This window comes from Callorhinus ursinus, unplaced genomic scaffold (genome assembly GCF_003265705.2).
Source record: "Callorhinus ursinus isolate GAN/ISIS: 27379988/994484 unplaced genomic scaffold, GSC_fseal_2.0 scaffold8, whole genome shotgun sequence".
Classification (NCBI taxonomy): domain Eukaryota; kingdom Metazoa; phylum Chordata; class Mammalia; order Carnivora; family Otariidae; genus Callorhinus; species Callorhinus ursinus.
This window is the reverse complement of record NW_027397070.1, coordinates 1674264-1701356: the sequence shown is the minus strand read 5'-3', so window position 1 is coordinate 1701356 and position 27093 is coordinate 1674264. Positions and strand designations below refer to the sequence as shown.

Below are 27093 nucleotides of genomic sequence, written 5' to 3'. Positions count from 1 at the left end.
GGCTGCGCCAGAATGAGGAGACTGACAGGCTCAGTGTGGGCGGCAGTTCTGGGAAGGTTCAGAGGGCCACTGGGTCAGGTTTAAACGCTGTGAGCTGCGACCTCAAACAAGTACTTAATTTCTTTGCGCCTTAATTTTCCCCTCTGTAAAATGGATATGATAGTGACTTCCTCACAGGACGCTGTACGAATTTACACGAGATCTAAATGAGGAACGGCAAGTAAACCCTTGCTTGACAGTTCCTGACTCATTGTAGGCCCTCAATAAATATTAGCAATCAAAACCATTTTCTCAACATTTGCCCTCAACAAGGGGGAGGTACTCAGGAAAACGGGCCAAGAGGCCTTCCCGGCTCTAAAGGCTGGGTTCGCCGGCGGTTGAGGACCGAGGGCTCGCGCTCGGCGGGGGGCGGGGCCTGCCGTTCCCGCCTCGAGCGTGGCCCCGCCCCTCTTCCCCTCTCACAAGGCCTCGCGTGCACTTTGGGCCTACGCCCCCTCCCCCCGCCCCCGACGTTCCCGCGCGGTCCTCCCGGGCCTCTCTTCCCCCAGCCCCAGCGCCCGGCCCGAGTGAGAGGTTCCGGAGCCCGGGCACGGGCGGGGTCGCGGTATAGACGCTGCCGGCCAGCCCGTCCCAGCCCGCTCCGCACGGCCTCGGGAGCTTCAGCTGCCCTCTGGTGTGCAGGTTTGCCTCGGAGGGTGGGCGGGCCGCGCTGCGGGGAGGGTTAGTCCGGCCGCCGCGGCCGCCCTCGCCCTTGGGAATCCTTGGCTGCCCAGACAGAAGGGAAGTAGGCGCCGGAGAGCCCGCTCGGCATTTTGATTCATCTCGGGCCCTGTAAGGGTCACATCTTGTGAAAATACCTGTAAAATCAATTTAACGTTCAGTGCAGCGTGTAAAGACAGCTCTTAAGAATTTAAAAGACGCCTGAGTCAGAACATTTAAATGCTTGGGTCCCCTGTAGCAGCGTTTTAACACGTCTGAGTGCAGAGGGTGGAGAATCGAGCCTGATTGCCGCCTTCGTTCACGCCCGGTAACATTTTAAAAGGGTGAAAGAAAGGCACCCCAAGAAAACCCAAGTGGGCAGTTCCCCTAGGGAGGGAAGAACAGCTGACTTTTGGAAATCTGTGTTGGTCCTCATTTCCGTGTGCGAAATTTGCCTGTAGAACTTAGATCAACGATAAACAGAATTGTTAAAACACTGGGCTTAACTAACTAGTGGCTTTTGTTGACAAGTCGATTGTGTTATTAATTCTTGGTGTCTCAGCCAAGGCAGGATTCATTATCTCCGTTTTGCAGGTGGAAAAACGTTTGGCACACACACAAAAAAATTTCCCTTAAATTCACACAAAAGGAACTGCAGAGCTGCGAATTAAGTTTTAGCATTCCGACTCCTCATCTGTGTTCCCCCCTGGACCATGTTACAAAATAAATGAGTAGTTGCTTTGATGCTACTCATAAAACGAGGGAGTAAGCCAAATGTTCTGTGAACTTAAAGTGTTAAATCATAATAACCTTCAATGTCTTCTGCTTTGGGAGACTCAGCTGCCCTTTGGAGTTGATACCTTACAGAGAGGTGTGGGTGGAAAAAAAAAAAGGAAAATAACGTCAAGGGAAAAATTTAGTCTTCAGAGTCCGCAAACTGTGCCCATGTTTACTGCCCCTTTGTGTTGATGTCATACTTTTCAGTGTACTCCATGTTCTGGCAAAACACCCGACAGCTGCCATCCCAGCCTCAGCTGCATTAACTACACCTTTGCGTTGCTCTTTTGGCACTGACCTCCCTGTCAGTCTTCTTGTCATGGTCTTTCCTCCAGGTGCTCCTTACTAATGCTGTTATGTGAAAACTAGTTGTTGTTTTTCAAGTGTGGAATGATTTGTCACTCCTGAAGGATGATTCGAGAGTTAATGATCAAAAACTACCAACAGATTTTAGATGAAAGGACAAGTTAAAGAAGCTCAAGAAACTATTGTGGAATTTGATAGCTGAGTTATTTGACTGGGGGGGAAAAAAACAGACACTGACTCCCCCCCCCCCCCCCGCCACACACACACACCCTTTTCCCCAATTCACTCATAACCGGAAAACTGCAACCCTATTTTAACTTAGACATAATGTTGAGGGGGAGGGGAGCATCCTTCTGTTTAGTGAACTGGAAAATTTTCTTTCCAAAGGAGGCTCCCATTTTTGACAGCTTGGAACAAGTGGAAACATTTATGTGCTTAGAATGCAAATTGTTTTGCCACTTATAAGTCTGCCCATAAAACTTGTACAGGAGCTTGAGACCCAGGGTGTGTGATATAGTCTCTCCCTGTAAAAGGCATCCCTGTGGTTCCTCCCCAGCTTATAGACAACAGAAATTTGAACCCAAGGTAGTTTTCTTGGAGCAGCCACCCAATTTATTTACTTCTTGTTCTTTCACTCGGTTCCACACATAAGAATTTCAAGAAAATCAGATGGCATCCGGAGATTTCTGCTCACCTGGAGAGGGGATGGAAATACTCCAACAAGGTAAGAGCTGCCATTTGAAGGAGGTTTGATGACTTACCCAGAGAGGTCTGAGCCAGGTTCTTGCTTTCTATAATAAAAAGGATTTATAAAGTTCACCACTATGGTTTCTCACATAAAAGCCGAAGTTCCTGGGGAAACTAGGATACATGAAGATTCTTCGACGCTCTTATTAGAAAACAAATTACACCGGCTCCCATTAAGGACCCGCCTGTGCAGTAGACTAAAAACTCCAGTCGCTTCCATGCTGTATCAGTAGGCATAACCTGAAGAGAAGGACGGCCAGCAAACTCTGTGAAGGCTTCCTTCCTACCTGGATCTTGAATTTTCTCATATCTTGTACTCCAAAATCTCAGATCCTTACGTATCTTGAATTCTTCCCCTATCTCAAGCCCTTTCTATATCTTGAATCCTTCTGTATCTTGAATTCTTTCCCTATCTCAAACCCTTTCTATATCTTGAATCCTTTAAGAACTTGAATCTTCTATATTTTGAACATTGCCATGTTGATCCTTCAGTGCCTGAGGGGGAGAAAAAAGAGTTCTTATTTTCCAAAAGTGCTTTCTCATGGTCCAAAGAATGAAAGTTTGATTGTTTGGTAAGTAGGAGTAAAACAGAAGACCCCAGCAGAAAGCATGTGAGAAAAGAGATGGAAAGAGAGGCCCTTGAGCTGAGGCTATAACCAGAGGATCCCAGTTTCTTGCACTTTTTCTCATTCTTGTGCTGCTCTGAATTCACATGGGTTACCCAGCTCTGTTTATAATAAGAATTTAATTCAGTTTTTCAGTTACTCCTAAGAGTATACCTTCTTGCAATCTTGCTTATGCAACTAGATCACCTCCAAAGTTGGAACTTTACCTTTGTTTTTTTTCCCTTCCTCAAGAATTCTAGTTATTCTATGTGAATGAAGCATTTGGAGTACTGTGGTGACCCCTACTAAAAGGTCCCTTATTCCTGATTCTATTTGTCTGATACTTTCCAACTGTACTTCCATTTTCTAAGCTCTTAGTTTCATTAGAGACTCATTCCCTAATTCTTGGTTAATATCTTTGTATATATATAGAAATGCATGTTACTTCTGAGTATTGCCTTGAGTTTATTTGTGGGTTTTGTTTTTTTTTTTAACGATTCTATTTATGTATTTGACAGAGAGAGACACAGCGAGAGCAGGAACACAAGCAGGGGTAGTGGGAGAGGGAGAAGCAGGCTTCCGGCTGAGCAGGGAGCCCAATGCGGGGCTCGATCCCAGGACCCTGGGATCATGACCTGAGCCGAAGGCAGACGCTTAACAACTGTGCCACCCACGCGCCCCTTTGTGAGGTTTTTTGAACATTTCATTAGATTTAGAAAACTTCCCTACTAAAACCCTAGGGGTTTTTTGGAAGTGAGTATTAAGCTAAGAGTGATTCTCAATTAAATATGATAGCTTCTTTGTCTTTTTTTTTTTTTTTTTTTGCCCCTATGGGGGACATCCCATTAAGTGTGCAGCAAACAGCTTCCTCCTTGTAACCTGAGTGAAGAGGACCTGTTACAGAACCCGTACTTCAGCAAACTGCTGCTGGGTCTCTCACAGCACATGGATGAGAGCGGCTTAAGCCTCACCCTGGCAAAGGAGCAGGCTCAGGTAAGAGCCCTGGGAGGAGGGATGATAGGAGGAAGGAAAACTTCCAAGAGAGAAAGAGGTTCCTACCTGGGATTTTTTTGGTTTTGTAGGCATGGAAGGAAGTTCGACTGCATAAGACAACATGGCTGAGGTCTGAGATTTTACAGAGAGTCATTCAAGAGCTGCTTGTGGACTACTATGTGAAGACACAAGACACAAATTTAACTTCTGAGGACAAAAAGGTGAAGCAGGAGAGATGCAGTAGGGGGTAGTTACCAGCTGCAGGAATGACCAGGCCAACTATGGCTTCACCTGATTGTATGTATGCTCTGGGGGAAATAGGAACTTCAGGTAATGGTTATCAAAGAAGAAATGGACTGGGGCCCATGGCTGGCTCGGTGGGTGGGGCGTGTGACTCTTAATCTCAGGGTTGTGAGTTCAAGCCCCACATTGGGTGTAGCTATTACTTAAAAATAAAATCTGTTAAAGGAAGAAGAAGAAATAGACTGTAATTATGGCGGAAGAGGTGGGTGTGTTGTCAGGTTTTGAAAAGAAAGATTGACAGGAGAAGGCACTGGCAGCTGAAGGGTATAAGATGTTTGAGGACTTTGAAAATATGTGAGAAACTGGTTTATGAGGATGGAGGAGGTGGAGGGGGAGAAGTTGTATAGTAACCTCTTTTTGTTTTTTATTCTCTCTCAGTTTCATGAGACCCTTGAACAGCGGCTGCTCGTGACTGAACTGACACGACTGTTAGGTCCCAGCCAGGAGAGGGAAATGCCTCCACTGCTGGGGCTGGAGAAGGCGGACCTTCTGGAGCTCATGCCCTCCTCAGAGGTTGGGGGTGGGCAGATATTGGGACCAAAGAAGTGAAATGGCTTAATCTCTCCCATATATTTAAACATTTTTTTTTGTTACACTTTTGTTTTTGTAAAAATGATACACGTTCACGGGGGCCAAACTCAAATAAGAAAAATGTTACACAGAAGAAAGTAAAAGCTGAAATACTACATCTAGGAATAAGTACAGTATATTATATACAGCTCGACGTAAATAGTATTATAGCCTCCATGCTTGTATAGTGAATGTAATCTGTTTTCACTTAATATATTTGGGACTTTTTTCAAGTCAATAAATAAATATGAATAAGATGATAGCTCCTAAAGCACTCTTAGCACAGTGCCAGGCACATAGTCTGTGCTCAGTGTTCTTATATCATCAGTTTATTTTGTTTAATTTTATTTATTTATAAAAATTTATTTGACAGGGAGACACAGCGAGAGCAGGAACACAAGCAGGGGGAGTGGGAGAGGGAGAAACAGGCTTCCCGCCCAGCAGGGAGGCCGATGCAGGGCTCGATCCCAGAACCCTGGGATCATGACCTGAGCCGAAGGAAGATGCTTAACAACTAAGCCACCCAGGCACTCCTGTTTTATTTTATTTTTTAAAGGATTTATTTATTTATTAGAGAGAGAGTGCAAGTGAGAGGAGGGGCAGAGGTCGAGAGAGAATCCCAAGCAGACTCCCTACTGAGCATGGAGCTGACTCGGGGCTCAATCTCACAACCCTGAGATCATGACCTGACCCGAAACCAACTGAGCCACCCAGGTGCCCCTGTATCATCAGTTTAAATCACTGATAGGATTCCATTGTATGGGGGCGCCTGGCTGGCTCAGTCAGTAGAGCTTGCAACTCTTGATCTCAGGGTGATGAGTTTGAGCCCCACGTTGCAGAGTAGAGATTACATTAAAAAAAATGGATTCCGGGACGCCTGGGTGGCTCAGTTGGTTAGGCGACTGCCTTCGGCTCAGGTCATGATCCTGGAGTCCCGGGATCGAGTCCCACATCGGGCTCCCTGCTCAGCAGGGAGTCTGCTTCTCCCTCTGACCCTCTTCCCTCTCGTGCTCTCTATCTCTCATTCTCTCTCTCTCAAATAAATAAATAAAATCTTTAAAAAAAAAAATACTAAAAAAAAAATGGATTCCATTGTATGGATGTAGCATAGTTTGCTTAACCTTAATGATGGATATGGTTGTTTCTACATTTTTGCTGTTAGAAACCTCACTGATAGGAACATGCTAGTTCATAAGTGTGTTTGCCTTTGTATGATTATCTCCCCAACTATGAGTTCTCAAAGTGGGATCACTCGTCAGAGGATATACACATTAAACATATTGGTACATATTGCCAGTTCCCCACCTTTTCATCAACATAGGGTCTTGACCATCATTTTATTCTTTGCAAATTTGATAGGCTAATAAAAATGAATCTCACTGTTATCTCTTGATGCATTTTCGCTGGTTATCGGTGAGAGTGTTATTATCCTGTACTCATTGGCTGGATCGTAGTTCTAATAGTCTATTTGCATCTCTCTTTTTGCTTCTGCGGCTATAGGATTTTGTGTGGATGAGAGCTCGGCTCCCACTGGATGTGGAGGAGCAGCTCAAGAAGAAATGTTTCACCCTGCTCTGCTACCATGACCCCAATTCAGGCAAGTGCTGGCACTCTGCTATGTTCCCAGCTAACTTGCAGGGTTCCTGGTCTGCTCTTCTGAGAAGAATGCACTGAATTTTAGATTTGGGACGGAAGCTAGGAAGCATTGGAGATGCTTATTTGTTTGCTTCCTTGCTGGTAGAATACAAGCAAGGAATTGTGTGAGAACTCCCTTTTCTCTTTTTTTTTTTTTTTAAAGATTTTATTTATTTATTTGAGAGAAAGAGAATGAGAGATAGAGAGCACGAGAGGGAAGAGGGTCAGAGGGAGAAGCAGACTCCCCGCCGAGCAGGGAGCCTGATGTGGGACTCGATCCCGGGACTCCAGGATCATGACCTGGGCCGAAAGCAGTCGCTTAACCAACTGAGCCACCCAGACTCCCAAGAACTCCCTTTTCTCAGCAAGGTACCAAGTGTCCTCTCACTGCAGGGAAGGATGAGTTCATTCGTCTCCAGAGAATCAGAATGGAATAGGGAAGAAAGTTCAGGCTAATACGTATTCCCTTTATCTTCATTTCTATGACTTAAGAATTAAGGGCCAAATCTGGACTTAAAGGTAAGAGCGAGGGGCACGAAGCTGGCTCAGTCTGAAGAGCATTTGACTCTTGATCTCAGGGTCATGAGTTCGAGCCCCATGTTGGGTGTAGAGATTATTTAAATAAAAAAATAATAATAAAGGTAAGAGCAAAGAGAACTTTATGAGACCTGGGCCATTTTATTATTTTTTTTTGTTTTTTTTTTAAAGATTTTATTTATTTGACAGAGAGATAGATAGCAACAGCAGGAACACAAGCAGGGGGAGTGAGGGAGGGAGAAGCAGGCTTCCCACTGAGCAGGGAGCCCGATGCGGGGCTCGATCCCAGGACCCTGGGATCATGACCTGAGCAAAGGCAGATGCTTAACAACTGAGCCACCCAGGCACCCCGAGAACTGGGCCATTTTAATAGGACACCAGAAGCAAACCTGAAGAATTTGTAGGGCTAGATGTGGGATAGCACACTGAAAAATGGCCTTAGAAGGGCAGTAGCAATTAGGGTTTTCCTGTCTAGTCCTCTCTCTTTTGTTTTATTTTATTATTTTTTTTTTAAGATTTTATTTATTTATTAGAGAGAGAGACAGAGTGAGAGAGGGAGCATACATAAGTAGGGGGAGTGGAAGAAGCAGGCTCCCCACTGAGCAGGGAGCCCGATGCGAGGCTCGATCCCAGAACCCTGGGATCATGACCTACCCAAAGGCAGACGCTTAACCGACTGAGCCACCCAGGCGCCCCTAGTCCTCTGTCTCTTTGCCCAGATTCCGACAGTGAAACCTTGAAGGCAGCAAAGGTGTGGAAACTGGCGGAGGTCCTGGTGGGTGAGAAGCAGCAATGCCAGGATGCCAAGAGCCAGCAGAAGGAGCAGACGGTGCTGCTCGAGAAGAAGAGTGCCACCTACTCCCAGGTTTGTCAGGGCAGTGGGATAGCCTCCTGTGTCTTTTATCCTGGCACCAGGGGCACTTTTGGGGAAGCCAGGGAGTTTTGATCTACCTTTTCTACTGTTGATTTTGCCCTCTTCCTGCCTCCCGGGGGCTCAGGTACTTCTGCGCTGCCTTGCCTTGCTGCAGAGGCTTCTTCAGGAGCACCGGCTTAAGACTCAGTCTGAGCTGGACCGCATCAATGCCCAGTACCTGGAGATCAAGTGCAGTGCCATGATCCTTAAGCTGAGGTGAGCTGTTTGACCCCTGTGGGTCTCAGGAACTCGGTCTCACACACCCTCCCCCTCATCTCTCTTTCCTGTCCGCCATGCCTAGCATCTTATGGGTCTTCAGTTAATGGCACACAGCAGTATTAGCCATTGGATTACCCAGAAGCGTTCAACATTCTTTTCTTTTCTTTTTTTGTAAGATTTATTTATTTTGAGAGCGCAAGCGTGCACTGTGGGGAGGGGCAGAGAGAGAGTCCCAAGCATACTCTGTGCTGAGTGTGGAGCCTGACACGGGGCTCGATCCCACAACCCTGAGATCACAACCTGAGCCAAAACCAAGAGTCAGACGCTCAACTGACTGTGCCACCCAGACGCCCCTTTCAACATTCTTGAGTCTTATTTTATTTCATTTTTAAATTTTATTTATTTATTTTAGAGACATGCGAGTGGGGGGGAGGAGCAGAGGGAGAGGGACAGGCAGACCCCACATTGAGTGCAACATGGGGCTCGGTCTCACGACCCTCAGGCAAAATCAAGAGTTGGATGCTCAACCCACTGAGCCACCCGGGTTCCCCTTGAGTCTTATTTCAAAGCCTTCCAAAATAGGTGCTTTCTTGTGAGATATGTTACTCAGGAATTCAGAGTGACCTTGCTTATCCTGTCTCTGCTTAGCCCACATCTTGACCATGGGCAGGTACTATGTCCTGTTCCTAACTCTGCTGCCGTCAGGGACCCTCAGCATTTCTTTTTTCCCCTCTGTCAGGATGGAGGAGCTGAAAATCTTGTCTGACACTTACACTGCCGAGAAGGTGGAAGTTCATCGTCTCATTAGGTGAGAACTCCGAAGGGCCTGGCCCAACTACTCAGGGCTGGTCCCACACTCTCCACACCCACTCATTTTAATGTGTTCACATTCTTGTCTCCTTTCTGAGGAGCCAGATCCTTACGTTGTATCTTCTGTTCCCTGGGCATATAGGGACCGTTTGGAGGGGGCCATTCGCCTACAAGAACAGGACATGGAGAAGTCCCGACAGGTCCTGAGCACCTATGAGGTCCTTGGGGAGGAGTTTGACAGGCTGGTAAAAGAGTACACTCAACTCAAGCAGGCAGCTGAGAACAAGCGCTGGGCCCTCCGGGAGTTTAACAAGGCCTGTCGCTGAGCGCTGCCTGGTGGGGTTCCGGCGGCGGACTTCCGCACGGGTGCTGCCTCCCCCTCCTCCTGCTGAAAGGATCACCTCCACCTGAGGCCCACTTTCACTCCGGGAGTGTGGGGACGCTTGCTTGAAACACTGCAATGGGTTAGGCACCGTCCTGGTTTTTCTTCCTTGTTTACAGTGACTGAGTCTCTTCTGGGAAATGGAGCAGATTTATATAATTCTCTGTGCAGCTATTTGTCAGTGTTAGCCCTGTATTATAGTTGATTATCTCCTGAATAAAGTGATGATGCTTCCTTTGGGCACGGATGAAAAAAACATCAAAGACTAGATGGGTAAGGAGGGGAACTGAGTGGATCCAGATGAACAGATGTGTAATGCTTATGCTAGGAGTGGGAGGTGGGAGTGCCGGCTTGCCCACCTGGAGTCTTAGAGGCTTCATTCTTGGAGAGCAGACATGGATTAAATCTGGCCTTGCTCTTGAAGAACTGTAATATCCAGAGGAGGGCTGGAGGCCACGGTGGGTAGGGGACGATTTCTGTCACCCCGGCTGTTCGTGGGGCAGTTAGGATAAAGCAGCAGGACATCCAGCCCTGCTGGATGTCCAGCAGGACATCCAGGGAGAGACACAAGCCACTTGTGTTCCCAGTTCCCGTGGTGTGGTTTGAGGGTTACTTTTTTCTCTGAAAGCAGAGAGTGGGAAGAAATTGCCCTGTGTGGTTTGAGGGTTACTTTTTTCTCTGAAAGCAGAGAGTGGGAAGAAATTGCCCCGTGTGGTTTGAGGGTTACTTTTTTTTTCTGAAAGCAGGGAGTGGGAAGAGATCGCCCCAAGGAACCAAGTTTCACAGCCCACTTAGCTTAGAACAAGGCAGGGCCCTGATGGCATCAAAGTCGGGGACTGAGAACAGAAGCAGAAGATCTCCACCCTTACTTATAAGAGCCTACTCACCTTCTCAAACTACTTTCAAGGGAGACTATTTTGAGGTGTTCTGCTACAATAAATAATGATGGTCTTGGATTGGTTTATAGGAAAAACTAAGGTCTTTAACATAATTTAGATTTTTTTCTATAAATGGTGCTTACTGTCATTTATCTAAAGGAAATGTTGGCCCACACAAAATTCACAAATCACAAACAGATTAATGGAAAAAGTCAGAAATAGTCAATATTGCTTAGTTCTATACTTTTTCTTTTCTCCATTTTTGGGGTAGAGTTTCAAACCTACAGAAAAATTAAAAGAATAGTACAATAAACACCAGTATAGTCTTAACAACCCAGATTCAACAATTATTAACATTTTGCTTTTCTCTCTCTCCTCTCCCTCCTACCACTCTCTCTATATAGACTGATAAATCTATAGTTGTACAGACTTTTTTCTTCCAGAGCCATTGTATAGTAAGTTACAGATGTGATACATCATTCCCTAAATACTTAAGCAGGCAACTCTTAATAAAGGCATTCCTCTGTATAAGTAATAAAATTATTATCCCTAAAAATTAATAATTTCATGATATCTATTATATAGGTCATATTAAAATTTCCCTAATTTGTTTTCTTCGTCTAGGGTCCATTGAAGGTCTGGGTATTACATTTGGATGTTAGGTTTGTTTTTTCTGTGTTTTTTTTTTTTTTAAGATTTTATTTTTTTATTTGAGAGAGAGAGAATGAGAGATAGAGAGCACGAGAGGGAAGAGGGTCAGAGGGAGAAGCAGACTCCCTGCTGAGCAGGGAGCCCGATGCAGGACTCGATCCCGGGACTCCAGGATCATGACCTGAGCCGAAGGCAGTCGCTTAACCAACTGAGCCACCCAGGCACCCTGTGTGTTTTTTTTTTTTTTAAGATTTATTTATATTTATTTAACAGTGAGAAGAAAGAGCACAAGCAGGGGGAGAAGGAGAGCAGGCTCCCGGCTGAGCAGGGAGCCCAATGCGGGGCTTGATCCCAGGACCCTGAGATCACCACTTGAGCTAAAGGCAGACGCTTAAGCCCAACTGAGCCACCCAGGCACCTCCTGCTTTTTTTTTTTTTTTTTTTTAATAGGCGCCATGCCAAATGTGGGACTTGAACTCACGACCCCAAGATTGAGAATCACATGCTCTACCAACTGAGCCAGCCGGGTGCCCCTGGATGTTAGGTTTCTTTAATCTCTCTTTTTTTTAAAGATTTTTTAACTATTTTACAGAGAGAAAAGAGAGGGAGCACAGGCAGGGGGAGTGGGAGAGGGAGAAGCAGGCTTCCCACTGAGCAGGGAGCCCAATGCGGGGCTTGATCCCAGGACCCAAGGGATCATGACCTGAGCTGAAGGCAGACGCTTAACAACTGAGCCACCCAGGCACCCATTTAATCTCTTTTAAAATAGAACATTTCTGGGCGCCTGGGTGGCTCAGTTGGTTAAGCAACTGCTTTTGGCTCAGGTCATGATCCTGGAGTCTGCTTCTCCCTCTGACCCTTCCCCCTCTCATTCTCTCTCTCTCAAATAAATAAATAAAAGAAAAAAAAAAAGAACATTTCTCCTACCTTTTTTTTTTTTTTTTTGGAAGGGGGAGGAGCAGAGGGAGAGAGAATCCCAAGCAGGTTCCATGCCCAGCGGGGAGCCTGATGCAGGGCTTGATCCCATGACCCTGAGATCATGACCTGAGCTAAAATCAAGAGTTGGAGGCTCAACTGACTGAGCCACCCAGGTGCCCCACTACCTTTTTTTTTTTTTTTTTATTGAAATTAGTTTTTAAAAAAATCCAGTCTGGTTACTTTGTTACTTTGTAGAAAGTCCGGTAGTCCAATTTTTTCCCATGGTGGTTAACTTGCTCTTCTGTCCAATATAGTAGCCACTAGCCACATATAGCTCTTTAAATTCAAATTTAAGTTAATTTAAATGAAAATTAAAATTCAGTAGGTTGGTGGTTACTGTATTGGGTGGTGCAAATATAGAACACTTACATCATTATAGAAAGTTCTGGGGCGCCTAGGTGTCTCAGTTGTTAAGTGTCTGCCTTCAGCTCAGGTCACGACCCCAGGGTTCTGGGATCAAGCCCCGCATCCGGCTCCCTGCTCAGTGGGGAGTCTGCTTCTCCCTCTCCTGCTCCCCCTGCTAGTGTTTCCTCTCTTGCTGTCTCTCTCTCTCTCTCTGTCAAATAAATAAAATCTTTAAAAAAAAAAAAAACTAACCCCTTCCCCCTGCACCCACCCCCTCCCCCTGCTTAGTTGGTAGAGCATGTGACTCTTGATCTTGGGGTCATGAGTTCAAGCTCCATGTTGGGGGTAGAGATTACTTAATAAATAGAAGTTAAAAATAAGCTATTGGGGCACCTGGGCGGCTCAGTCGTTAAGCGTCTGCCTTCGGCTCAGGTCATGATCCCAGGGTCCCGGCAGCGAGTCCCGCATCGGCCTCCCTGCTCAGCGGGAGGCCTGCTTCTCCCTCTCCCACTCCCCCTGCTTGTGTCCCCTCTCTCGCTGTGTCTCTCTCTGTCAAATAGATAAAATCTTAAAAAATAAATAAGCTATTAAAAAAAAAACAAAGTTCTATCGGACAGTGCTATAAGCCTACATTTCCTCTAAACTGGAAGTAGGTCTACAGGCTTTATTAGACTCAGGTTAAACATTTTTGCAGGGGCGCCTGGGTGGCTCAGTCGTTAATCGTCTGCCTTCAGCTCGCGTCATGATCCCAGGGTCCTGGGATCGAGCCCCACATTGGGCTCCCTGCTCCGCTTCTCCCTCTCCCACTCCCCCTGCTTGTGTTCCTTCTCTAGCTGTGTCTCTCTGTCAAATAAAATCTTAAAAAAAAATTTTTTTTTGCAAAGAATGCTTAATGATATTATGTACTTCACATTATAGCACCCTGGAGCCATATCAGGTTAGAATGTCTCACAATTAATTATGCTGAGTTTGCTTGGTTAAGGTGGTAACTGCCAATCTCATATATAGAATACATTTTCCCTTTGTAGTTAGTAGCATCTAGAGATGAACATCAAAAATCTCAAAATAGTTTTTCCTGATATTTATTATGGCATTCAGCATTTCCTCATTTAATTAGGTACTCATCTTAAACCATACTAGGTTTTGATATTTGAAATAATAAGGATAATAATAAAGAAATGGACCCTGTCTTCAAGGTCTATAATTTAATAGTAGACACATAAAAACAGTCTAGAGATATAAAGTAATAGGAAGTGCAAATGAATATGGTTGAAAACCAAGAGAAGTGGGGCGCCTGGGTGGCTCAGTCATTAAGTGTCTGCCTTTGGCTCAGGTCATGATTCCGGGGTCCTGGGATCGAGCCCCGCATCGGGCTCCCTGCTCCGCGGGAAGCCTGCTTCTCCCTCTCCTACTCCCCCTGCTTGTGTTCCCTCTCTTGCTGTGTTTCTCTCTGTCAAATAAATAAATAAAATCTTAAAAAAAAAAAAAAAGAAAAAGAGAAGTGTATCAGGAATTATAAGGTAGAGTCTTCGTAGGGAAGAGAGCTTTGGTTCAGGCTTTAGAGGTAAGTTTGGGAGGGCGTTTTGGAAAAAGTGACAAAAGACAAGGGAAGGGGTGGTGGGTGAAGACACAGGGTTAGAAATGAGTAAGTAGGAAGAAAGTAGGAAGTAAGCCATGAATTCATCTTAAATAACTGAAATTTGAGAAGAATATCCCATGGCTTCAATCAAGTCCCTGGAGAGCTGGGGTCTGAGAAATGTTTAGATTTCCAGCTACCTGAGAAAGCAAAATGGCTTCCAAGGGAATGGTTCCTGGCCCTGTCTCCCTAAATGACATGGAGCTGGACTGCTAGCTGTTCCTTGTGTTTCCCAAAACCCAAATAAAACCGAACATTTGCTTGTAACAGTACTGCCCAACTATATATAAAAATATATTTATTGGCTTCAAAACAACAACAAAAGGAACCCACACAAATATATAATAGTAAAAAGTAAAAGATTTACCACACCCCCTGAGACACACACACACACACACACACACAGCCCATTGCCCCAATCCACTACACTAGAGTAACTAGAATGATTTGGTGAATATTATGCCAGAACTTTTTCTAAACATTTGCAAACATATGTACAGCAATATTAGCTCATATTGTTGGAGTACGGCTACATCATAATATAACCATTCCCTTCACGAGAGACACTTAGATTGTTTCCATTTTGCCCTATTACAAAACGCTTAATTGAATACCATTGTACCTGTACCTTGCTCAAGTGTCTGCTTTTTTGGTATTACAGAAAGTCGGTATATTAATTCTAGTAATTTCATGAGGGCGCCTGGGTGGCTCAGTCGTTAAGCGTCTGCCTTCAGCTCAGGTCATGATCCCAGGGTCCTGGGATTGAGTCCCGCATTGGGCTCCCTGCCCAGCAGGGAATCTGCTTCTATCTCTGCCCCCCCACCCCCCCTTCCCTGCTCGCTTGCTCTCTCTCTCTCTCTCTCACAAAAATATAGTTTGGTAGAAAAAGTATGGCAAAACTGTGCCATGGAGGTGGGAGAAGGGACAAGAGGTGTCCAGTGCTGCCCAAAGGGGGCACCACAGCGGTTTGTCTTGGTCCTTTCCTTCCTCACAGTGCCTGGGGTTGGCAGGTTCGCAGGAGGTGCCCTTCGCATCAGCTGTTGGCTATTGTGGAAGGGGATTGCAGGGCCAGGGGAGGGGCTGGGTGACAGTGCGAGCCGAAGGTTAGCGTCTTGGACTTCAGTTGCCCTCACTCCCCCTCACACTTTTCCGAAAAGATTTACATTTACATTTACTGCCTCTCCTTTCTTTCACAAGCATCTCTCTCTTCACTTGTCTTTTACCCCACCTGACCAAGAACCCCGTCTTGCTGATTCTTCCTCTATAATGAGAAACAAAATAAATCACCCCCAGAACTTGGGATAGGACTGACTATTCTCCATAAGGAAACTCTGGGGCTCTTGGACAAACAAAACCTGTCCCCTCAAGGTTCTCAATGAAGGGTGACTCTCCAGGTCTCTGGGGCAGCGACCCTGCATTCTTCCTCAGCCAGCACAAAGGAAATCCAGCGCCCTCTAGAGGCCAGCCGGATGCTCCCCCAAAGAGAGGGGATTCGCTGAGGTCCAGCCTCTCTGTGGGGCCCCTCAACCCCTGAACAGTCTCTCTACATTACCCATCTTGAAGGACCTGGGCTAGGTTTTGTTAAAGGAACTGGTAGGTCTCCTTATACCTTGAGACAGTGAAGATATAGGAGTCAACTGATAATGGACAAGATTAGCAATCTGTAGAAATAATTTACTGTGAAAAGTGGTTTGTATTCAAGTGGCTGAGGTCTAGCCTAAGTGGTTTTCCTGGTCTAGAAAAATACAACTGAAATTTAGAGAGACCTAAATGTACCAAGCCTGGCTGAAGAAAGAACATATAATCAAAAGTAAACAATCAGCCTGAATTTAGGAAAGGATTATCCAAAGAGCAAGGTCAGGGTTCTCCAGAGAAACAGAACCTATGATTTATATTATATTGTATTATATTATATTATATTATATTATATTATATTATATTATATTATATTAATTATATTATTTTATATTAATAATTATATTTTCTATTTATTATATAAAATGAGATTTATTTTAAGGAATTGGCTAATGTGATTGTGGGGCTGGTAATTCTGAAATTTGAAGGGTGGGCTGTAGGCAGGCAACTCAGGGAGAAATGATGCTTGCTGTTTTGAGACAGAATTTCTTCTTCAGTGAGAAACCTCGGTTTTTGCTCTAAAGGCCTTAAACTGGGGCACCTGGCTGGATCAGTTGGTAGAGCATGCAACTCTTTTTTTTTTTTAAGATTTTATTTATTTATTTGACAGAGAGAGACACAGAAAGAGAGGGAACACAAGCAGGGGGAGTGGGAGAGGGAGAAGCAGGCTTCCCGCGGAGCAGGGAGCCCGATGCGGGGCTCTATCCCCAGGACCCTGGGATCATGACCTGAGCCGAAGGCAGATGCTTAACCGACTGAGCCACCCAGGTGCCCTGAGCATGCAACTCTTGACCTCAGGGTCTTGTTGGGGACCCTATGTTAGGGGTAGAGTTTACTTAAAAAAAATTAAAAAGAAAAAAAGGCCTTAAACTGATTGGTTGAGATCCCCTTTTCATCATCAAGAGTACTCTACTTAAAGTCAGCTGTTTGTAGATGTTAACCACATCTACAGAACATCTTCACTGCAGCACCTAGATTAGTGTTTGTTTAAATAACTGGGTACTGGGGCACCTGGGTGGTTCAGTTGTTTATGTGTCTGACTTTGGCTCAGGTCATGATCTTGGGGTCCTGACATGGAGCCCCATGTCAGCCTCCCTGCCCAGTGGGGAGTCTACTTGTCCCTCTCCCTCCTCCCCTCCCCCCTCAAATAAATAAATAAAATCGGGGCCCCACCTGGGTGGCTCAGTTGTCAGGTGTCTGCCTTCAGCTCAGGTCATGATCCCAGGGTCCTGCTCAGCAGGAGGACTGCTTCTCTCTCCCTCTCCCACTCCCCCTGCTTGTGTTCCCTCTCTCATTGTCTCTCTCTGTCAAATAAATAAATAAATAAATAAAATCTTTATTTAAAAAAAATAAATAAATAACTGGGTACTATAGGCTAGCCAAGTGGACACACATTAACTCACCATCACACAAGTATTCTGGTTTTCTTCCAGCCCTAAACCTGTTTGAAAGAGACACTGAACTGGGGATATAAGTTAGGTTACTGGAGAGAGGGGCTACATTGGGGGCAGGAACAAGGCCTGATTGCAAGCTCTCTTCATAAAACAAGAGCTTTGAAACCTTATTAGGTGCCAGATATGATTTCTAAGCACTTTGTATGTAGTAAGTCATTCAATTATCACAGCAAACTTCCGAGGTGAGTACTATTACCATCCCCACTTTATAAATCGGGAAACTCAGTAAGGTGTGGAGAGATGGGGTAACTGGTAAAATTTCACAAAACTTGTAACTTGAAGAGGACTGGCATGAACCCATACAGTCTGGTTCCAGAACCTGCTGTCCTGAGACCCTGTGATACCTTAGGTCCAAGTATGTATCTTCCAAGCAACATCATGTTTACTGATTTGGTTATCCCTGACTCTGGGAAGAGGATGCCCCACACATCAGATGAATATCCCTGTCACTAGAAAACATTATCCTCCCAAGTACATTGGCAATACAGTATAAATACTGGTCTCTAGTGAGTTTGCAGGGAGTTGGAGACACAGAGGACTACTGGCAAATAGAGGCTCTGGATCTACAAAGCTGGGCCAGACCCTGAAGACCTTGCCAGTGTCCTCCTGCCACCCCGTGAGGTCGTTGGGCACCTTTCCCCTGCTGCTGCCCCATCCTACACAGGTCTTCATTTTGGGCCTTGCCAATTGTCCTGTCTCTCCTCTCATACGCCTCTGTTGGGCCAATTTTTATAATGATTCTAATTTGCTTTTCATAAGTATTTTGTAATTTTCACTTTGTTTTGTCATTTCTTTTTTTTTTTGTCATTTCTCCAAAGACAGTCCACATAGCTTAGCTGTGGATTCAAGTCCTCAGGGTGAAGCTCCACTTTCCAACCTTTCCCCCCATTTACACTCACTACTCACCCTCCACCACCCCCATGGGCTGACTCACCCTTTCATGCTTCCCTGTGCTTGTTACAGTTCTATCTACCTGGCAGAAATCTTGGCTCATAAAATCCTATCATCTCTGAGGCCCACCTCAAGTTCTGCTTCCCCAGTGTCATTCCAGGTAGAAAAGGTCTACCATTTAAATCCCCACAGCTTTGTCACAACTTCTTTAATGGGCTTGCCATGCGAGGAGCTTGAATTTTCATCACAATATTGGGAGGTATGTTTGTTTATTTATCTATTTTGAATGGGTATGATTGTATTCCAATAAAACTTTATTTGCAAAAAAAAAGGCAGCATGCCAACTGCCAGAGTTTGCTAACTCCCGCCCCAGGCCTCTTCTGGCCTAAGGAAAAATAGGAGGTCACGCTGGCACTTATTATTTCTTCTCCACTCCTTCCCCACCTTCATGCCTCTGCCTTTATGAAGGCCACACGGCGATGGAGAACAGAAAGCAGACACCACCCATTTCGCCTGGTGGTTCTTCCAGGACTATCAGAGCTCTGATGGGGATGGAGGCCGATGGATAGGGAACCCAGCCAACACCACCTGATCGCTTTTTAAAATAGTGAGGAAGTGTGCACTGGACCATTTTTACCCTCGAGAGGGTCACTGCCCTTGGGAGCTCAGGGAGGTGTGTTTACAGAAGCATCAGAAGCTCTTGGAGGGCAGCTGCTTGTAAACCAAGTGTTCTCATGTCAGGACTCCTCTACTCTCAACGATTTTATTTTATTTTTAAAGATTTTTTTTATTTTATTCATGAGAGACAGCGGGGTGGGGGGGAGAGAGAGAAGCAGAGGGAGAAGCAGGCTCCCAAGGAGCAGGGAGCCCAATGCGGGACTCGATCCCAGGACCCTGGGATCATGACCTGAGCCGAAGGCAGACGCTTAACCATCTGAGCCACCCAGGAGCCCTACTCTCAACGATTTTAAAGGACACCAAGAACTTTTGTTTATGTAAGTTTTATCTATAGATATTTTTCATATTAAAAATCAAAATGGAGAGAATATCAACTGTGTTTTTCTGAAGACGATCAGAAAAAAAATATTTGTTTTTTTTTTTAAGGTTTTATTTATTCATGAGAGAAAGAATGAGAGAGAGGCAGAGGGAGAAGCAGGCTCCCCACGGGGCAGGGAGCCCGATGTGGGATTTGATCCCAGGACCCTGGGATCACAACCTGAGCTGAAGGCAGACATTTAACCGACTGAGCCACCCAGGCACCTAAAAGCTGTTTGGTTTTATTGAGCATGGAGTTTCTTTTTTTTTTTTTTTTTTAAAGATTTTATTTATTTATTTCAGAGAGAGAGAATGAGAGATAGAAAGCACGAGAGGGAAGAGGGTCAGAGGGAGAAGCAGACTCCCTGCCGAGCAGGAAGCCCGATGTGGGACTCGATCCCGGGACTCCAGGATCATGACCTGAGCTGAAGGCAGTCGCTTAACCAACTGAGCCACCCAGGCGCCCGAGCATGGAGTTTCTTGAATGTAACCCTTTGCCAAGGTGGAGTCATGTCGTATCCAAGTTCCATTAAGTCACAACTGCTTTGATCTTTAAGTATGATCTTGGGGCACCTGGGTGGCTCAGTCAGTTGGGCATCTGCCTTCGGCTCAGGTTATGATCTCAGGGACCTGGAATGGAGCCCCACATTGGCGGTGAGTCTGCTTCTGCCCCTCCCTCTGCCCCACTCCTGCTCCTCTATCTCTCTCTCTCTTTCAAATAGATAAATAAAATCTTCTTGAATATGATCTTGATTAGATCTCAAGTTTGCGAAAGCAGTACTTAGTCCCTGGTGGCAGACATAGAACCAAAAGAACTTTCTGTATCATGTCAGAGGGGAAGAGGTAGTAAATAATGAGTAAGGGTTGAACAGTTTTCTAGTATTCATTGAAACTTGATTTCCTTCCTACTACAGATAAAATGCCATGTGGTAATATCAAGTATATGAATTTCAAGCCTATGTTTTTAGAACAGAAACTTTTTATTCAGAAAAAGTCAAAGATAATCACCTGAAGTTTACTTGGACGTCACTTAAAAAACTTATTTATTTTAGTTTATTTTATTATGTTAATCACCATACATTACATCATTAGTTTTTGATGTAGTGTTCCGTGATTCATTGTTTGTGTGTAACACCCAGTGCTCCATTCAATATGTGCCCTCCTTAATACCCATCACCAGGCTAACCCATCCCCCCACCACCTCCCCTCTAGAACCCTGTTTGTTTCTCAGAGTCCATAGTCTCTCATGGTTCGTCTAAAAAACTTTTATTTTAGGGGTGCCTGGGTGGCTCAGTCGTTAAACGTCTGCCTTGGGCTCAGGTCATGATCCCAGGGTCCTGAGATCGAGCCCCACATCGGGATCCCTGCTCCGTGGAAAGCCTGCTTTTCCCTCTCCCCCTGCTTGTGTTACCTCTCTTGCTGTGTCTCTCTCTGTCAAATAAATAAAAATCTTTAAAAAAGAAGCTTTTATTTTATTTTTTATTTTTAAAGATTTTATTTATTTGACAGAGAGAGAGAGGGAACACAGCAGGGGGAGTGGGAGAGGGAGAAGCAGGCTTCCCGCGGAGCGGGGAGCCTGACGCGGGGCTTGATCCTGGGACTCGATCCCGGAATTCCGGGATCATGACCTGAGCCGAAGGCAGTCGCTTAACCAATTGAGCCACCCAGGCGCCCCTAAAAAACTATTTTAAAGACTAAAGAAACTAATAAAATAGAGAAGTTGTCATTGTTAGAGAAAAGCAAAGAAAAAATCCAGGTAATCTAAATTGGACTTTGAAATGTGATTGGATATTTACATGTTGAAATGATGTATCTGATATTCCATTCACAATAAACTGAATAAACTGAATATTTTCCCAATCAAAAAAATTAAAACTGAGAAAATTTTAAAGAATTTGTTTATTAATTCATTAAAAAATAAGCCCATTGTATGTTAACATAAATAATACATTTTTTAAGGATTTTATTTACTTGAGGGGTGCCTGGGTGGCTCAGTTGTTAAGCATCAAATAAATAAATAAAATCTTTAAAAAAAGATTTTTTTTTCTTTTAGATTTTATTTATTTGACAGAGAGACAGCAAGAGAGGGAACACAGGCAGGGGGAGTGGGAGAGGGAGAAGCAGGCTTCCCGCAGGGCGGGGAGCCTGGAAAAAAATTTTATTTGAGAGCAAGAGAGAGAGAGCGCGCATGAGCAGCGGGGAGATGTAGAGGGAGAAGGAGAAACAGACTCCCCCCTCCCCCCAATCAGGGAGCCTGATACGCTCAATCCCAGGACCCTGGGATCATGACCTGAGCTAAAGGCAGACGCTTAACCAACTGAGCCACCCAGGTGCTCCAATAAAACATTTTAATTAAAAAAGTGTATTTTCAGGCGCCTGGGTGGCGTGATACGTGGCTTTGGTTGAATAAAGAAAACCTGGCCCCACACAGACATGTAGGAGATCCTCAAGCACCTCCTGAAAAGGGTCTCAGGGAGACCCAGGGTCTTTGGACCACATTTTGGGAAAGGTAAAAGGAAAAGCAGTGAGTTGGGAATCAGAAGAACTGAATTCTCATTCTGGCTCCTCCATTTAACTGAAGTATATCTTTGTTCAAGATACTTAACCTCAGTTTTCTCATCTACAGAATGGGTGTATCAATAATTCCTCCCCCAGAAGATTATGTCCTGAGGATTAAGTGAGATAATATATTTAAAGTGCCTGGCATGAGATAGGACTGAACAAATATTAGTCTGTGTAGGAGGGCTATTACATTGGTGCTCTGAAGTGAGAGTGACTGCTGAAGACAGGACAGTGTGAGGGGCCTGGAGAGAGGGATGGGGTCTTCAACAGAAAGAAGGATGCAAACAAGCAGAAAGCCCAGGGGGAGGGCACAGGTTTTATATTCATTTTTTAAAATGTCTTCCCTATAATATAAACATGTTTATTACAGAAAATTTGGAAAATACCATTTTTTCCCCACATATCAAAGTCATTACAGTTTGTAATCTTTGTCACAGAAGAGCATATCATTGAGTGCGCCTCCATGTTATTAAATTTTCTCTGGCTACATTGATTTTAATGGCTGCTTAAGATTTCACTGCATGGATGATTTATTTAACCATACCCCTATAGGATATCCAACTTGTTGTTTTACATTCTTTGTAATCATAAAAAAAATTGCTACACTAAGCATTTCTCTTAATTAATCTTTGTCCTAGTTTGTGAAGATTGTCTAGGATAGCTTTCTAGAAGGAAAATTATAGATGATATGCCTTAACGTTAAGATCAAAGGCTCTGGAGTCAGTTGACCTAAGTTTGCACCCCATCTAAACCCCTTTTTAGGGGGGCAAATCGCTTTATCTTTCTAAGACCAAGAGAATAATACCTCCTACCTCACAGGGTTCTTGGGAATGTAGAGTGCTTTTCATAAACCTGTCACAAAATAAGGGCTCAGTAGGTGTTAGATGATTTTATTATTACAAATTAAATCATATATTTAATCACAAACATGCATACACATATAACTGGTCTGTTTCTGGGCTACTGGTTTAGCTCTTTTATTCTCTCTATTCTTACACCAACTGAACGTTGTCGCCCTTTATTTATATACTGCTTATTTCATAAAAGGTTTAAGGTAAGGGGCTTAAACTATAGAGTCAGTTCCTCCTCCTTTCTCCTCTTTTTTTGAATTTTCTTTGCTTTTCTTGTCTGATTTTTATTGCAGATGAACAGTAGAATCATTTTATCAAGTAACAAGAGATTCCATTAGAGTTGTGATTGAATGTTGTAAAAGCAAGAAATTAATTTGGTAAGAATTGACATCTTTATAACATTCCTTTTTTTTTAAAGAACACGGCTTGTCTCTCCATTTTTTTCATTGTATCTCTCAGCAAAACTGTAATTTTCTTTATATAGGTTCCTCACTTTTTAAATTTTTTTTTAAATTTTTTTAAAGATTTTATTTATTTATTTGAGAGAGAGAATGAGATAGAGAGAGAGCATGAGAGGGGAGAGGGTCAGAGGGAGAAGCAGACTCCCTGCTGAGCAGGGAGCCCGATGCGGGACTCGATGCTGGGACTCCAGGATCATGACCTGAGCCGAAGGCAGTTGCTTAACCAACTGAGCCACCCAGGCGCCTCCTCACTTTTTTTTTTTTTAAAGATTTTTATTTATTTGACAGAGAAAGACACAGTGAGAGAAGGAACACAGGCAGGGGAAGTGGGAGAGGGAGAAGCAGCCTTCCAGCCGAGCAGGGAGCCCGATGCGGGGCTCAATTCCAGGACCCTGGGATCATTTCCCGAGCCGAAGGCAGACGCATAAGGACTGAACCACCCAGGCGTCCCAGGTTCCTCACATTTTGCAGGAAGGTGCCAGCTAAGCACTTTATAGCTGCGTTATTGTTACCATTGTGAATGAGAAAAAACTAATCACAGTATTGAAGGCTTATTGTGTGCAGGGCAGGTTCTCAATGTTTTACTATTTTTAACTAATTTAAACTTAACTAATCCTCCTAACAGCGTTATGAGATAAGAACTATTATTTACATTCTCATTTTATGGACGAGGAAACTGAGGCCGGAGAGATTATGTTCATGTAGTTAGTAAGTTGATGAACAGAGCTTTAACCATCTGGCTCCACCGTCCATGATCTTAACTATCATGTTATTGGGATATTTTTATTAATTATGCCTTCTGACTGGTTATTCTTAGCATTTAAAAGGCTACAGATTTGTATTGTATTTGTCATGTATCAAGTACTTTTCTGAATTCTATTATTAATTCTCATCATTTTAACATTGATTCTCATGGATTCTCTATGTATGCAATCATATCATCTACAAACAGTGATAAATTTGTCTCTCTCTTTCCAAAAGTTATAACCCCCTTTTAAAATTTCCAGCCTATTGTATTTGATTTTTCAGACTAATACTAAATAACACAGTGATGAGACTAGACATTCTTGTTTTTACATAAATTGTTGACTTCATATATATACATGTGTTTATATATGAAGAATATTAAGACTATTTGGAGTGTTTATAGCAAATGGAATTGACTTGCCACATTCTCTTTGGTGACTATTAAAATGATCAGATTTTTTTCTTTCTTTTTTTTTTTTCTAATAGGGGAAAGGAAGCCTCAGTGGAGAGTTAGGCTCAATTCCTTTTTTTTTTTTTTAAAGATTTTATTTATTTATTTGAGAGAGAGAGCACATGAGACGGGGGAGGGTCAGAGGGAGAAGCAGACTCCCTGCTGAGCAGGGAGCCCGATGTGGGACTCGATCCCCGGGACTCCAGGATCACAACCCGAGCCGAAGGCAGTCGCTCAACCAACTGAGCCACCCAGGCGCCCAATCAGATGTTTTTCTTGTTTGGTTTATTTTTGACCTTTTATATAAATAAATTTCCTAATACCTAATCTTGTCTTAAGTCCCAAGATTAAACCCTACTTGGTTTGTATGTAATTATTATATTAACATACTGCTGTCTTTTATATGTTAATCTTAAATGTTTTAGGATTTTTACATTTATATTCATAAGTGAGATTGGTCTAAGAGGGTTTTTTTGGGGGGGCTTCTGCTGACAGGTTTTGATATTCGGTATATTCTGGCTTCATAAACAAATCGGGTAGTTTTCCATCTTTTTCTGTGTTCCCTGAACAATTTCTACTTTCTATTCATTTTGACAGATAAACACTGTATAATAGAGCTGACAAGGAAGATAATGCAAATCGGCACAGATTATTTTGCCTCAGTAACTCTGCCACTTTGGTAGCTGCAGGACAGCCTTGATTGCACAGAAGCAATCTGGAACAGTAGGAGGGTCAAACGGCCTTTATTTTGGTGTGGAAGGGTCTAGCTGGCTGGGCAGGCACAGAGGTGAGTGAAGGGGCGCTGGGGAGGGAGGCAAGTGCTGAGGGAGGAGTGGAGCACCAGAGATGAAGGGAGTGTTTACAATGGGCTGGAGTTGTTTAAACAAGGTCACAAAAACAGGATCAGGTAAAAGAACGGGGCCTGGAGGTGAGGAATGTGAGGGGGGGGGCGTTGAGGGGCAAGGGGAGAATTATCTGCGAAAGGATACTCTTTCCTTTCCAGAAAAGTTTCCAAGGTTCTGCCTGTTGGTCACCGGTTCCTGTTGGAGAAAGTACCATTATTTCTCACCCAGGGTATTTGACCCTCTGTCCTACCTTCTCCCTACCTTTTCATCTCAGCCAAGGCTTGCATCCAGTAGGCGTTCCAACAGCAACTTAACATGCTTCTGAGCACAAGAGTTCAGCATGGAGGTCAGAGTAGAGGGAGGCCAAACAGAAGACAGACTTCCCCAATTCTGACTTTATCCTTAGGGCCAAGTCCTTTACAAGGTGCTCTATTTCTTTTTCACTCCTTCGCTTCTGCTTCTCTCTGGCTCATATAGGCAGCCCCACAGTACCTGCTGTTTTTAGAAGCCACAGGAAAGTGCTGTCGGAAAGGCGGGGAGCATGGTGGTACAGAATTACTGGGAACTGTTCAACATCATGCTTGCCATAGAGCTGAGGCCATTCTGAATGACAAAACAAAGGCATCACAGACAAATGAAATTCAGCCATGTGAAGTTATTTTAAGGTCATCCAGAAATTCCAGGCTCTTTTTGCACAAGTTCTTTTGAAAATTACTTTAACCGATGGCAAAACTGACATTACTTTTTACAGATATTCCTCTCTCCCTCTTACCCATGGATGGGTTAGTTAACAACCAAAAGAGCAGCCACCAGCTTGACATCAGGAGGAAGATGCCAGGAGCACAGATGGTCCACAGCCCAGGTAATTAGCTTCTGAAGAAACAACATCTAGTAAGTCTTCTCCGAATGGAGAGTTTGGTTGGGCACAGCTGGGGCAGAGAACAAGCCAGCCTCCTCAAAATTCTTTACCTCTTAAAATGTCGGTGGAGCACTCACCCACTTCCTGTGGACATCCATCTACTCATAAGACCTGCAGGGAAGAATTCCAAGTAAATATTGTTGACACTCCACCCTAAAGGAGGTTAAGCATAACTCCCTACTCCTTAAGTGTGGGATGCACATCGTGACTTTCTTCCAATGAGCACCGGATGGAAGGGGGTGGGAAGAGTATAATTTTACAATGGAGGAACCTGATAAACACTACTTTTGCCAGGTGATAAAGGTCAACATCAACAGTCATAAATTATGTTGATAGTATGTACTATTGATATGATAGTATGAAAATGACACTTTGTGATCTTCCTTCCCAAACGCATAATCCCAGTCTAATCATGAGAAAACAATCAGACAAATTCCAGTAGCGGCGCATCCTATAGTATGCCTGACCAGTACTTCTCAAAACTATCAAGGCCACGAAAAACGAGGAACACCTGAGAAACCTGACACAGTCCAGAGGAGCCTAGGAGACATGACAACTATATGTAATATGGTATTGTGGATAGGAACAGAAAGAGGATATTAGGTAAACACTAAGGAAATCTGAATAAACTATGGACTTTAGTTAATAATAATGTATCAGCATTGGTTCATGAATTGTAATAACATTACATTAACCATACATGTTAAGAAACCTGTGGGCAGCTATATGGGAACTTGCTGTACCATCTGTGGAACTTTTCTGTAAATCTAAAACCGTTTTAAGAAATAAAGCCTAGGGATGCCTAGGTGTCTCAGTCGGTTGAGTGTCTGCCTTCGGCTCCGGTCATGATCCTGAGGTCCTGGATGGAGTCCTTATTGGGCTCTTCGCTCAGTGCAGAGCCTGCTTCTCCCCGACTGACGCTCCCCCTGCTTGTACTCTCTCTCTGACAAATGAATAAAATAAAATCTTAAAAAAAAAAAAAAGCCAAGTAGTAGTTGTTGTTGGTAGTTGCTGTAGTAGTAATATCTGCAAGAATCAAATGAAGTCTAAGATGGGACAAAAGCACTTCCAACCCCTTTAGGCTTCATAGGCATTTCTTTAAGTTGTTTGGCTTTTGGATTTTCATTCTTCCGGAGCACTTACATTGCACCCAGGGCTCTTTAGAGCTTATCCTATCCACACACTTACCATGTTTCCAAAGACTTTGTCCCCGACGGGCCAGGATAATCTCATTCAGTCTCGTGGCTTCTGTCACTAC

The 27093-nt window shown here is 44.0% G+C and overlaps 1 protein-coding gene and 2 long non-coding RNA genes across 4 annotated transcripts; 2 read left to right on the top strand and 1 right to left on the bottom strand.

Annotated features, from left to right (window-relative positions):
• The first annotated feature begins 612 nt into the window (after positions 1–612).
• HAUS4 (HAUS augmin like complex subunit 4) lies at positions 613–11056 on the top strand. 2 transcript variants are annotated; one of them, XM_025870340.2, is made up of 10 exons: positions 613–673; positions 2435–2506; positions 3985–4127; positions 4217–4348; positions 4809–4943; positions 6501–6597; positions 7892–8037; positions 8171–8301; positions 9044–9112; positions 9257–11056. In XM_025870340.2, exons 2-10 carry the CDS (start codon positions 2452–2454, stop codon positions 9438–9440), a joined length of 1092 nt encoding a protein of 363 aa, XP_025726125.1. In that variant the 5' UTR covers positions 613–673; positions 2435–2451; the 3' UTR covers positions 9441–11056. The 2 variants fall into 2 exon arrangements, with proteins under 2 accessions (XP_025726125.1, XP_025726124.1); XM_025870339.2 differs by having other exon boundaries at positions 621–681; positions 9257–11035.
• Positions 2369–26249, bottom strand: LOC141373228 (uncharacterized). Its single transcript, XR_012378934.1, has 3 exons — positions 25178–26249; positions 2817–3024; positions 2369–2573 (listed from the first exon to the last, which is right to left on the bottom strand). It is a non-coding gene; the product is annotated as an uncharacterized lncRNA (long non-coding RNA).
• On the top strand, positions 22701–26371 carry LOC141373229 (uncharacterized). Its single transcript, XR_012378936.1, has 4 exons — positions 22701–22789; positions 24669–24858; positions 25668–25778; positions 26241–26371. It is a non-coding gene; the product is annotated as an uncharacterized lncRNA (long non-coding RNA).
• The last annotated feature ends 722 nt before the right edge of the window (positions 26372–27093 follow it).

Bases quoted from the DNA above. Each gene is read 5' to 3' on its own strand.
- HAUS4 (XM_025870340.2), top strand. From the start codon at position 2,452: ATGGCATCCGGAGATTTCTGCTCACCTGGAGAGGGGATGGAAATACTC. The intron at 2,507-3,984 runs GTAAGAGCTGCC...CATCCCATTAAG, and splicing joins GATGGAAATACTCCAACAAG to TGTGCAGCAAACAGCTTCCT. The intron at 6,598-7,891 runs GCAAGTGCTGGC...CTCTTTGCCCAG, and splicing joins CTACCATGACCCCAATTCAG to ATTCCGACAGTGAAACCTTG.